Below are 14,288 nucleotides of genomic sequence, written 5' to 3' on the forward strand. Positions count from 1 at the left end.
GCATTTTCTAACGGTTAAGCAATTATCTTGGATTTATGTACATCTGTTCTTACCTCATGCATCTAGAATGTTGTATCATCAGTAATTATACCCATCTCGGACACATGCTTGGTGTTCCCTAGTCAAACATCCAGAATCATAAGGTGATGATTAAAGATAAGCAGAGTAAATGATCGCTTACTTCCGGATCAATACGTTTTTAATGACACATGAAAAAATATAATTTAAATACATAGCCACCTGTTAATAGAGGATTAGCTTCATCGAATAATAAATAAAAAAGCACAGCCCACAAGAACGAGCGTTGAAGGATGCGTTTGTGCGTTCTGGCTGGGTGCTATCAAATGAATAATTAATTTGGGAATGGGTCGGCAGTCATTTTGGCAGTGTCTCGAGAGTGGCACAGATGAAAACTGGAAAAATTTTCGTAGTGCTAGTTAAGATAGATTGATACTTCGATTTTAAATATTTCGTTTTAAGAAAAATTGATATAAACAACTCAATTGTCATGTCGAAAATAGTAATGTTTCCAAAGATTACGAAAATTCACTGAGTAGAACAACTGCTATTGTGTTTTTAATGAAAAGATAATCCATCGCTGTCGATCACTAATATCAAAAACTATCACAGTGTAATCTTTTTTTATTCAATTTTCACCCCAAACAAGGAATAGTGCCACTTTGAAGTAGGAGGCTACTATCGAGGACATAAGTTGCAGAGATATTATGAAGAGAAACGCGCAACAAGATGTCTGATGTACTCTATCATTAACCCTAAGTCCTGATGACTATACAAAATACGACAAATATTTGCCATAACAGAGAAACTTGCATTTGTTTTGTCAAAGCAAGTAAAAAAAAAAAACAAAAAAAAAACGAAAAAAAGAAATGTGTACGTCTGATTAAAACGTTAGCTGGACTGAAAGTGGGTGATCAATCAGAGAAAGGTGCACGTTTTTAATGATACCACAATTTATTTAATTAAAATCGAAGTTTCTCTTACATCTTATTTGTTGAGATACTGCATTAACTGCTCCTGTTGCTGAAGCTGAAAGAATAAAAAAAAGTAAAAATTGGAGTAATTTTATTTTTAAGGAAGAAAAACATATTTACTTAAAACAGGAAAATTATCGCAAAAACAAACAAACAAAAAGACAACAACACAAGAATATAGGATGGAATGATAAAATTGTCGCCCTAAGAAATCTATCTAATGTACCGCCTTCAGCTTCAATCATTGCCTTAATGCGAGTCTGGAACTTGGAGCATGCCTTTTCCACAACAGTCAACAGTAGCTCAGCCTGTACGAAAATTACGAGATGGCTTACATATGTTTGCAGACTTTTTTCGTATGGTCACTTTTATTGAAAGTACACACATGAAACGTTTTGCATTTAATGATCAACTACTTCCGGATCAATACGTTTTTAATTTAAATACATAGACACTCGTTTATAGAGGATTAGCTTCGAATAATAAATAAAAAAGCACAGCCCACAAGAACGAGCGTTGAGGGATGCGTTTGTCCGTTCTGGCTGGGTGCCATCAAATGAATAATTAATTTGGGAATGGGTCGGCAGTCATTTTGGCAGTGTCTCGAGAGTGGCACAGATGAAAACTGGAAAAATTTTCGTAGTGCTAGTTAAGATAGATCGATACTTCGATTTTAAATATTTCGCAATTTTTTTTAAAAATTCAATTTTCACTCCAAAAAAGGCATAGTGCCACTTTGAAGTAGGGGGCTACTATCGAGGACATAAGTTGCAGGGGCATTATGAAGGGAAACGTGCAGCAAGATGTATGTTCACATTACATTTGAACTTCTGCATGTCAGTACAGTTGGGAAAGCAGAATCCCGGAAGGGAGTTCCAAAGTCTAGCAGTTCTGGAAAAGAAACTATTAGAGTAGAAGGCTTTCTTACACCTACGGGTCTCTACTGTGTAGGGGTGGGATTTAGCTGATTGTCGGGTTTGTCAGGGGTATTTATGGCGAGGGGGTACAGGTGTTTGTAGTTCGTCAGAGCATTTACCATTAAAATACTTGTAGAACAGGCAGAAGGATGCAACATTTCGTCGATTGGCGAGCGGCTGAAGCTTAGATGACAGTTCAGAACCTATCAGATGGCGACTCTCTTTTGAACCCTGTCCAGGAGTGAGAGACTAGCAGCAGATGCACCAGCTCAAATGTGATAACATTACTCCATACATGGGCGAATGGTGGGCTAAATTTTGCGTTACGAGTTATGTCCCCTATGTGTAAACTATTCACTGCTTACTTTACAACATCTACAAAAAATGCAATTTTACCAATTTTCCATAACATTCCAGTGAATGAAGCGACATTATAAGTAAGTAAAATATAAATTTGTAGAGTTCAAAAGAGAAAAGGCATTGATGACTAATATTTTATGGCAGCAAATTCCAGGTTTTCATTTGAGTTAAATCATAACCATTGCAGATTTGAAAGAAAACCATGAAAAAGATAATCTCCTAATTTAGAATTTATTTTAAAGAGTGACATCAAGAAATGCTGACCTTACTTATTCCTAGCTACAAAAAGAAAAAAAAAAAAGAAAAGAAAAGAATATGGACCCAAGTTGAGTTAATAGGAAGCTTCTCTGACCTCATTTCTTTTGATAGTCTCACATTTCTGTCGTATATAAGTATTTTTGACTTTATAAGTAAGTAATGTTTTTTTTTGTTGTTTTAAGAAAAAAAAAAAACAACACATTTTTTAAAAGAGTCGATCTGTCGACTCTAAACTAATAAGAACCATTTTGGTAAAATATGACCGTATACTTGTTTATCCGAAAATAAAAATAAATTCTACTTTTTCAAGCGACTACATGTAATTTATTTGAAAAGGTGGGTGGTAAAATAGAGAAAAAATAGTACATTATTTTTAGGATTGAATTTCAGTAACGAATATAAATTTAATGTTAAACACTGAAACCTTTCTGACCGGTAATTAATTCATTGGTTGTTTTTGTTTTATGACATATCAACCTTTTTCAGATTATTTAATGCCGAATCCAAAGATTTTAAAGAAAATTTTTTTAATAAAATATATTTGTTGTTTTCAAGTCGCTTTCTATTAAACCCATAGTTTGGACCCTAACAGGTACTACCACTTCGGGTCAGAGTGGACCTGGGAGCAATGACAATTAAAGGGTGGCTCCACACTCCCCAAAGTCCGCAAGCTGTGGCCTCACCATCAGATATAGTTTAAGGTCATATCCAGGACCACAAGCCGATAATGATCAACTTTCTAACTGGTTACCATTTTAAACCCATAATGATATTTAAGGGCTACAATTTTAGTGTGAAATAGCAATATTGAACCTATTCCCATAATCACATTCGTAACTGGCCATTTCTGATAAAAAAAAAAATATCGATTGAAAATTTGATGATCGAGGAATAAGGAATTGCATGTAAACAATCATAAAAACCATGTACCCTATCATTGACTCTAAGTCCTGATGGCTATACAAAATACGACAAATATTTGCCATAACAGAGAAACTTGCATTTGTTTTGTCAAAGCAAGTAAAAAAAAAAACAAAAAAACGAAAAAAAGAAATGTGTACGTCTGATTAAAACGTTAGCTGGACTGAAAGTGGGTGATCAATCAGAGAAAGGTGCACGTTTTTAATGATACCACAATTTATTCAATCAAAATCGAAGTTTTCCTTACAGATTATTTGTTGAGATACTGCATTGACTGCTCCTGTTGCTGCAGCTGTAAAAATGAAAAAAAGGAAGAAAAACATCTTTACTTAAAACAGAAAAATTATCACAAAAACAAACACAAGAATATAGGATGGAATGATAAAATTGTCGCCCTAAGAAATCTATCTAATGTAGCCGCCTTCAGCTTCAATCATTACCTTAATTGGTCTGGAAATTGGAGCATGCTTTTTCCACAATCGCCGACAGTAGCTCAGCGAATTCTGTGTGGATGGTGAGTGATCATTTTATCTTACTTTATATGCGAAACTGATACTCGATTCTAAAATATCGTTTTCTTTTAATCGTCAAGAAGATGTAGGATCTCACTCAGGACGAGGACTATTAATTAGGGAACGGTGCGCAATTTTTATGATACCACAATTTACACGATAAAAAATCGGAATTTGCCTTACTGATTATGCATTGAGATGTTGCAACAACTGCCCCCGTTACAGCAGCTGAAAGTAAACGAAAAGAGAAAACGTAAAAATCAGGGGAAAAAATTTAATGAAGAGGAAAATTACTTATAAAAAAAAAGAAAAGAAAAAACAGAAATATAAAAATGCGGGACGTGTTAAATAAATTTCCAAACTTTTTTTTTGTATGCCATCTTTTATTTCTAGTACAAACATGAAACTCCAGTCTCCTTCGAAGTAATCTTCTCCCGCTGCAATGCATTGTTCTATCGTTCTAACAACTTCTGGAAGGTCTGATGGAAGTCCTCTAGTGTGATCCTCGTCACAGACTCTTTTATCTCGTCAATTGTCTCATCATGACAAGCTCCAAGGTTTTCCTTGAGATTACGGAATGCCGCAAACTCACAGGGAACCATGTCTGAATTATAGGGAGGGTGAGGAACTGTCTTGATGCTTTTTTCCTTATCTTGATTAATCCGACTATTATTCTCATCTTTTTTTTTTTTTTACACAGTGATCACCACTTATCAAGGCCCGGAAGCCACTCAGGGATAAGGGTTATTGCAAGTACATTACGTTAGTGTGGAGATTTCATGAAGTGTTTACTTAAGGGGGTGGTTCATTAGGAATTTGTTAACATTGGACTTGAAGACATCCAAGTTGTAGTCCAGTGGGAAGCAGGCAGACGGAACAGAGTTCATCTTGGGTGCTATTAGCACAAGGTTTCGGTCGCTGCAACCTGCGACCTTCTTCGAGTGTTGAAAACATGCTTCTTTGTCTCTACTAAGGAAAGGAGTTTGGCTATGCATTACAAGAATTCAAACTGAGAGTTTGAGGGTCCGTAGATCATAAGAAGGTTCAATCTTCAGGGGTCACTAAGAAATCTTTTAAAGACTTTCCTATGACTTCATTTTTCGGATATCTATACTAATTGTTAATATTAGTGAAAAAATGTTTTACGAAACAGAGGATTAATAACCATGCATGTTTTTTTTTTTAAAAACAATGCAAGGGGAGCCACCCCAAGGAAAAAAAAGAGTTTTTTTGTAAAGTTACCACCCTTGGGCTGCGCATATGCCATGTTTGTTCTTTTTCTGTGATTTCTGATTAGGGGTGTCCAAATGCAATTTACTCCTAGGTTGGAATGGCTAAGCATTAGAAAATTCAAAACCTCCAAATCCCAGCCTCTCAAAAGAAGAAATATCAGCCATCAAGTCACTACGCAGTGACGACAACATCATAATACTGCCAAGGTCGCTAGAAAAATGGTAGGATCCTTCTACTGCTCAAGAAGATATCTCACTGCTGATGCAATTCTCTATCTATATAAAAGCCAAGTACGTCCAAGGATGGTGTACTGCTGCCACATTTGAGCAAGAGCTGCAAAAAACAGTCCATCCTGCCTTGACAGAGTACAAAATAAACTTGGTGGCTTAGTGGGGGATGCCCTTTTCTCTTCCCTGAAACCTCTCTCCCACAGAAGAGACGTTGCGAGCCTTTATTTTATCGTTATTTCCATGGCAAGTGCTCGTCTGAGCTCCAATCTCTGGTCCCACCTTACCAATTTTTCACGAAAAACACCCGTCTAGCTGAAACCACTGTCAATAATTTTCCCCACTCTTTACCTGTGCCTAAATCAAAACGTAGATTTCATGAACAAAGCTTCTTTCTTAGAAGTACACGCCTGTGGAACTCTCTTCCGTTTGCCTGTTTCCCACCTTACTACAACTTGAATGTTTTCAAGTCCAACATAAACAAATTCCTGATAAACAGCCCCCTTTAGTAAGACACTTTATCAAATCTCCATTACTAACGATTACTACGATATTATCCCATTGATTACTGTACATGGAATAACTCTTATCCCTGAGTGGCTTCCGGGCCTTAACAAGTGGTGACTACCATGTAAAAAAAAATACTGCCGGCTGATAAAGGTAATGTCACTGTAGTAATGGGCAGAGAAGAGTACTCCAAAAAATTAGCAGATCTAATAGAATCTACAGGATAAAAAATCTAATAACCCCTGCAAAATATAGAGAACTGATCCCACACCACAGCAGGCTACCCAAGATCCATAAAGATGGCATCCTAATCAAACCCATCGTCTGCGCCCGAGGCTCAGCATGCCACCTTTTGAGCAGATTCCTAGTAAGAATAATCACCCCAACTGGAAAGTAGGCTAACGGAATAATGTTCTACAGGGGAGAAATTCTGGAATCTGCGTTTAGACTTAGGTACAGATAGAGAGTAGGAGGAAATCATATATAGTGGTTGCAGCTAGTCGAGTGCTTTTTAAAGTTTGCTAAGGGGAGACCATAGATTGGGCCATAAATAATTATGATAAACCTCTTTTAAGAAGCTTAATGTTAGTTTTTTCGGCCATTTTTGATAGCTTCCATGATTCCATAATTGATACGATTGAAATAGGAATTTGTCTTACCGTTTGCGAGCATAGATGTAGCATTTACTGTCTTCGTTATTGCAGCTGAAAGAAAACAGGGAACAAATAAAATTGGAGAAAATATTTTAATGAAGAGAAAAAAGGGCAAAATAGGTATTGTCAAATCGGAACTATACTGCACAAGCACCTTCAAAATTGTCGAATCGGACCTATACTGCACAAGCACCTTCAAAATTGTCGAATCGGACCTATACTGCACAAGTACCATCAAATATTTTCAAATCGGACCTATACTGCACAAGCACCTTCAAAATTGTCGAATCGGACGTATACTTCACCTATATCATACAATCCCAGGCGACACTTGGTATTCTGCTAGTACACATCCACCTATGTCATACAATCCGGACGCCGGTTGTTCTGCTAGTGCATATATACCTACTTTATCCACTCCTGGGCTATGCCGGGTATTTTGCTTGTACAGATATATAAAGAAACAAAAAAAGTAATTGGAAACATTATTCCCTGTCTCGTAGGTACCTCCAACGCGCACCACAGTTTGTTATGTAACACGATGTAACTATAATTTAATTTAATATTATCATCCTAAATTTTTTACCATTTTAAAGGGTCCTGGATATGACCTTAAACTATATCCGATGATGAGGCCCCAGCTTGCGGGCTTTGGGGAATGTGGAGCCACCCTTTAATTGCCATTGCTCCTAGGTCCACTCTGACCCGAAGTGGTAGTACCTGTTAGAGTCCCAACTATGAGTTAAATAGAAACGACTTAAAAAAACAAATATAGTCTATTAAATATAGTCTATTAAAAAATCGTCCTTCAAAATCACTGGATTTGGCATTAAATAACTTGAAAAGGGTTGATATGCCGTAAAGCAAAAACAACCAACCAATATTTTAAAGAAGAAGCTTCAAATAAACTGCTAATATTAAAAAAAAAATTACAACATACAAAAATAATGAAAATGCGAGACAAAAATCGTGTTTACATTATCAACGCTTTAAAAACAACGTTCCTATGTAGTGACGTTTTTTTAAGCCGTTGGCACACCCATGTTTAAAAAATCTTACAAAAATCAAATAATAGTCATATTTCCCTAAAATTTTCGATATTTATTCATTATGTCATAAACTTACATGATAAAAGTAGGTTTTGTTAAATATATTACAGGAAATATATTTTTTGGTGTTCTACCCCCCCCCATATTTCATGTTACGAAAATTAAACAAAATAAATGTAAGTCGATAAAAATTTCAACATTTTTAAAAGCTGAATAGATTAAATAATTAAAACTAGTTATATATATATATATATATATATATATATGCACTTATCAAGTAATATAATTATTTGAATTACAAAATAACAAAAAAAAAACAGATTCTAAAATATAATTATTTTTAAAAAGCTCTAAACGTTATTACATTCAATTATTACGTGATATGAAGTTTAAACAGATTTTTTTTATATAACAGGTTTCCAATAATAACAAAATCTATCTATACTATGTCTGTCTGTGTGTCTGTCTGTGTGTCTCTTTGTGTACATTTCCCTACGCAATAAATTTGTCAATTTTTAGTCTACGGACAGGAAATTTGATATACAGGGTACTGAGATTTGGGAAAATCTTTGTGATCCGTTTTCGGCCAGAAATTTGTCTGTTAAGGGGGTCAAAGTTCAACGATTTGCCTTTTGAGAACTTTACCAAACTTCTCCAACAATTTTGGGTCGAAACACTTTAAATTTTAGATATAGGTACCTTGGACATGGACCTAACTTAATAACTTGATTGGAGCCTAAAACCATAAATTTTAAGGGGTTATAATAGGGTTCAAAGTTAAAAAAATTGACCTCTGCGGTCTCTACCAAATTACTCAGACAATTTCTGGTCTAAACATTTGAAATTTTACATAACGGGTATTCAGAGATAGAGCAAGCTTTTTAATTTGTTTGGGTCGAAGATTTGAGTTACCAATATATAAATATATGTTTGCATATTTGCATGTCTGCTTAAACTTTCGACAAAGGCGACGGATTTTCACAAGATCAGTATCGTTTTGAAGTTCGACCCTTCAGACGACGAATACCGAAAAATTTGCTAAAAACATTAATTTCTTCACCCTCAACTGGGCACATTTCTACAGGGGGGGGTCGCTTTTTTCACCGATATTTTCGAAAGTCATCCCCTCTTTTCGATTGTCTAGCCTTAATTCAAACCTACGTCACTTCCGGTTTAGCGGTGGTCGGAACAGCAAAAACGTCACGTTTTTCCCCGTTCCTTTCCTCCTTCGCGGTACGGGTTCGAGCCTGCTTCCTACTACCACTTTTTTTTGTCAACACCCCCCCCCAAACACCCGGGCAACGTCGGTTACCCATGCTAGTATATTTATATAATAGAATATATGACTCTTGAGATAATAAAAATTACAAAAGCAAAATCGACTAAAAAAATTCTTTTGGATTTGATTATTTAACGACAGAGGGTGATAATCAAATTTTGCTTCGTTTTTCCAAAAAAATATGGACGCCTGTAAGCACAGCATCTTTAGATACATGTATTTACAGAACAGGTTAAAATTACTTTTATCGTCTGTGTAGTTCGTTATTAAAAATCTATTTGTTTTACAAAAGGTAAGACTTATATTGTTTTTTATCCATTTTTTTATTGCACATTTTATTTATTCATAAATTTCTGCATAAATGATCTTCCATAGAAATTGACCCAAACACACAAAATGATGACGTCACTACTTATTGTGTATAATAATGACGTTCTACACAACGGATTTAAGGTACCTACTGTCTCTCTTTTATTCTCGCTCTCTCTTTCTTCATCACACTTATTCAACCGTCTCTCTTTTAAACTTTCTCTTTTTTTAACCTCTCTCTCTTTATTCCGTTTTCTTTTATATTTTTTTCTGTTTTATCATCTCTTTTTTTTTACCTCTCTCGATTTCACTTTCGAAAAAAAAAACAACAACAAAAAAGAAGCATGTATAAATTAGAAAAAAAAATGTTTTCAACAAAGAAAAAATAATACAAAAAACATGAATATAGTATAAACTCGGGGCCCGTGGCACAGTTGATAGAGACGTTGAATCTCTACGGTTCCAGAAGAGCATTGTCTAAAGATAGCGGTTTCAATCCTACCCAAAGAAGGCCAGAGGCTTACTTGGCGAAAACGTGGCGAGAGGACAATAGCTCCGGATGGCAGTGATTGCTGAGAACGCAGTTAGGAGATTCAAAGTTCCTATCCGTCGCGGTTACCACTTGCCGAAGGTCAGAGAAATAGTTGGCCGAAACGTCGTGAAACAACAACTAATAAAGATGAGAATAATAGCCCGCAATAAATAAATTAATATAGTATAAATTAGATAAAAAAGATTTTTTTATGAAAATAGTAAACCGAAAGAAGAAAATGTTGTAAATGGATTAAGTGTAAGACGATCACAACACCAGACGGTTATGGACAAACAAATTAACTTTTCGCCAAAAATATTTGAGTCCATTATTAACCAAGCTCTAGTTCATCACTTTACAGATGCTAAACTTCTGACCGATTTAGGCAAGCTCGTTCCACGGCAGACATCCTAATTATAATCTCTGAGGGTATATACCATTCACTTGACAAAGCAGGGGAGGCTAGAGCGGTAGCTCTAGTTATATGTACGGCTTTTGACAGGGTATGGTATGAAGGTCTTCTCAGGAAAATCAGATCATACGGTATCACTGGAAGAATCTTTAACATAATTAAATCCCTCTTAGATAAGAGAAACATCCAGGTTGCCCTCAACGTTCGTACATCTAAACAATATGATATAAACACGGGAGTGCCTCTGGCGTCTATCCTTGGACGTCTATTATTCCTAATATTCATAAATGACCTCCCTGACGAAATTGTCTGTGAGATGGGTATATATGCTGATGACACCACGCTCTATAGCAGACACGACAGGAAAACAAATGAACACATATCTAAAGAAATGGCAAAAACACTAGAGGATGACCTCCAATCTGTACTGGAATGGGGACAAAAATGGATGGTCACATTCAATGCTGCCAAGACAAAACTTGTTTCCTTTAATAACTACAAGAAACCTTCTCTACCATTAATAGACAAGGTTGAAAAGAGTGTCACCAACCTGATAAGTCCTGAACTGTCATCCAAGTTTCAGCTTCTGTCACATCAACGAAATGTAGCATTCCTCTGTCTGTTATACAAGTGTTTTAACGGTGAATGCTCTGACGAACTGCAAGCACTTGTACCCCCTCGACATAAACACCCCCGACAAACCCGACAAGCAGCAAAATCCCACACCTTCACAGTTGAGATCCCTAGCTGTAAGAAAGCCTTCTACTCCAGTAGTTTCTTTCCTAGAACCGCTAGACTTTGGAATTCCCTTCTGAGTTCCTGCTTCCCCAACTCTACTGACATGCAGAAGTTCAAGTGTAACGTGAACCTACGTCCTTATGTCCCTAATAGCAGCCCCCTACATCAAAGTGGCAATGTGCCTTGTTTGGGGTGAAAATGTAATAAAAAAATGTCATATAGATTGGCACGTATGTGCCCAACTCCTTTCCTTATCTACATTAATGATCTTCCAAATCACATCTTTACATCATTCGTAGACATTTATGCTGATGACACTACCATCTATGGTAGCACATCTAAGACCGTAAACAACCAAGTTCCCTCCGATTCTCTCTCCTCTCACGTAGTACAATGGAGAAAGGAGTGTCTGGTTACTTTTAATACATCTAAAACAAAGCTTCTATCTTTACATCATCAACGTTCTGATCTCCATCTGGCATTAATTGAAATGATGGCTCTCGTCTTCAGGAGGCCTCATGTTTTGACAAGCTTCTGGGCTTGACCTTTACTCCTGATCTTAAATGGAACACGTACATCAAGTATGTTGCCAAAGCCGCTGGGAAAATGGTGGGATCCTTCTATCGATCCAGTAGATATCTCACTGCTGATGCAATTCGCTATCTATATAAGAGCCAGATACGTCCAAGGATGGAATACTGGTGCCACATCTGGGTAGGAGCTGCTGGAAAGGACTTGTCCTGCCTTGATAGAGTACAAAATAGACTTCATAGCCTCGTAGGAGATGTTCTTTTCCCTTCCTTGCAACTTCTATCTCACACAAGGGATGTTGCGAGTTTGTCTCTGCTTTATCGTTATTTTTATGGCAAGTGCTCGACTGAGCTCCAATCTATGCCCCCCTCGCCAAACTTTCACAAGAAACACTCGTCCAGCAGAAAACACTATCAATAATTTCCCCCACTCTTTATCTGTGCCTAAACCTAAACGTAGATTCCATGAACAAAGCTTCTTTATTAGAACTGCACGCCTGTGGAATTGTCTTTCGTTTTCCTGCTTTCCAACTTATTACAATATGGTTGTCTTCAAGTCCAACGTAAACAAGTTCTTGATGAGCCGTTCCATATAAGTTAACACATTTACCGAATTTCGATTTAAATTTCAATTTAATGATTCCTATATTGTCCAATTGACTACTGTACACTCTTAACCCTTATACTCGAGTCGTCTCTGGGCCTTGATATGTAAAAAATGTACTAACGTATATACACTCGCATACACTAACCATTAGAAGACACACGTATACATAATTTATACTCCCTCCCGATAATATTACACTCGCTTCAAATAATACAATAATTTATGCGATTGAAGTAGGAATTAGTTTTACCTTTTGCGAATTTACTATTAACTGCATCCATTACTGCAGCTGAAAAAATAAAAAATAAAAAAGACGAAATAAAAAGTAAAACACAAGAAAACAATTAAAAAAAATTCTCCAATTTTTCGCTTTCACACTTTATAGAATTTAACCTCTCTTTTGCCTTTTATCTCTTTCGCTCCCCAAATCTTAAAAAATTAAAAAAAAAACAAAACGAAAAGCAAACATGTAATAATTAGAAAAACAGCAAAAATATTTTTAATGAAGAAGAAAAGGAAAACAGAAAGAAGAAAAAGAAGAAGAAGAAGGAGAAGAAGAAGAAGAAGAAGACGAAGAAGACGAAGAAGAAGACGAATAATAATAAGAAGAAGACGAAGAAGACGAAGAAGAAGAAGAAGACGAAGAAGAAGAAGAAGAAGAAGAAGAAGAAAAAAAACAAGACAAAACAAAAAAATGATGAAAAAAATTGTTAATAAATGAAAGTATATCGCGTTGAGGATTTCAGCCCGACAGCAAATTACCGTGTATTTCAATTCTAACAATGAACCATCGATCTCTGATAATATATCTCTGCTATTATAAAAAAAAGAACTCTGTCTCTGTGTGTGAGTTCGTTCCCTATAGACTCGAAAACGCCTGAAATTTTACACGAAGGTACTTTACGGGGCGACTGGCCTGACCCTGCTTAGTATTGCTCTTCCTGGTGGTGCCCGAGTCAGGGTTACCGCGTTTGCCGATGATGTCACAGTATGCGTGTCAAGCTTCCATGACATTATCGCAGTGATTAAGGCTCTCAAACGTTACAAAGAAGTTACAGGGGCCATTGTTAACCTCAGCCGTAGGCCTGAGGTTGGCCGCTTGGCAGGGGTCACTTGCACTGCCTGTCACATGTGGCTGGACGGATGGTCCGGTCCCAAATTTTTGCGCCTGGTTTGGACCGAGTCTCTGGCTTGAGAAATTAGTCGGAGGTATAGACAAAGGTCGAAGCGTCTGTGAGGGTTTGTCTTAGAAGGGGATTGTCCTTTAAAGGAAGAGCGGAGGCGTGTACTACTTACGTCTTTCCGCTGATCTTTTACTGGCTGGCTGTACTTCCCCTGCCTTCGGGCCGTATGGCAGCCTTAACGCGTGCATTTTTTTCCCTGTTCTGGAACGAGTGACGGCCGTTTGTTCATAGACAGGTCTGTACTCAACGTCTATGTGGGTGCCTGGTGATCCTGACCTGGCTAGCCAGAACAATGCTGAAAGGTTGGCGTTCCTGAGAGAGGATTCTACGTGGGGCACTGTGATTGGTACAGCTTTTCTCAACCTTATCCTCGACCGCTTGGTCGAATGCCGAAGGAGACCAAAAAAGCAGTCGCAGTTCTTCAACGAATGCCGAGATGTGCTAAGAGTGTTGTCAAGGTCTAGTGACCTTGCATGGCCTAAAAGGGCATTTTATCAGGAATTAGTGGTGGGGACCGCTTCGGACCCGCTAGGGGAGCGGCTGCAGCTGTCGGAGGTGGACGTCCATCCTCTATGAAATTAGGCGCTAGGTCGGGGCTATCTTATCAACTTCGAATTTTCCCTGACTTGGCGATTGGTTAGAAACATTTTATCCCTCAATGCATTTCTGTTCAGAATTGGTAGATTAATCGACCCTTTTTGTCCACGGTGAGAGAAAGATATCATAGAAACAGTAGATCATGCTTTGTTTACTTGCTTAATGCTCCGTGAATTCTGCAGGTATGTCAGTGAGGTCACGGCTAGTATCGTCCCCGACCAGGTGGCGATCCTGGCTTTAGCATCCCTAGTCTACAACGCAGATCCTTTGTGGCCTAAGAAGGAACGAATGGCTTTCTTAGTGACCTTAGCCGTAGCTAGACTAGTAGTGTGGGTTTCACGCTTGGAGATAAGGCGTGAGGAGGAGCCGCTCTTTTATCGACATTTGATTTTGTATTGTAAACATCAACTTAAAATCAAAATAAGATGCGATAGAAGGAGTTTATCTTGCTCACAGTTTAGTAGAAGTTGG

General features: G+C 37.3%; 1 protein-coding gene across 5 annotated transcripts in view; it reads right to left on the reverse strand.

The window, feature by feature from the left end:
* LOC145269883 (uncharacterized) overlaps window positions 1-14,288 on the reverse strand; it is a 122,278-nt gene that overhangs the window by 51,335 nt on the left and 56,655 nt on the right. For all 5 annotated transcript variants that reach the window (XM_080125632.1, XM_080125631.1, XM_080125630.1 and 2 more), the window contains exons 7-11: window positions 12,287-12,325; window positions 6,587-6,631; window positions 4,144-4,188; window positions 3,696-3,740; window positions 1,003-1,047 (exon numbers count right to left, since the gene is read on the reverse strand). In XM_080125632.1, the coding sequence (XP_079981758.1) occupies window positions 1,003-1,047; window positions 3,696-3,740; window positions 4,144-4,188; window positions 6,587-6,631; window positions 12,287-12,325 (219 nt within the window). The remainder of the gene's footprint in view (window positions 1-1,002; window positions 1,048-3,695; window positions 3,741-4,143; window positions 4,189-6,586; window positions 6,632-12,286; window positions 12,326-14,288) is intronic.

This window comes from Euprymna scolopes, chromosome 45 (assembly GCF_053919585.1).
Source record: "Euprymna scolopes isolate OS-2025 chromosome 45, ASM5391958v1, whole genome shotgun sequence".
NCBI lineage: Eukaryota > Metazoa > Mollusca > Cephalopoda > Sepiida > Sepiolidae > Euprymna > Euprymna scolopes.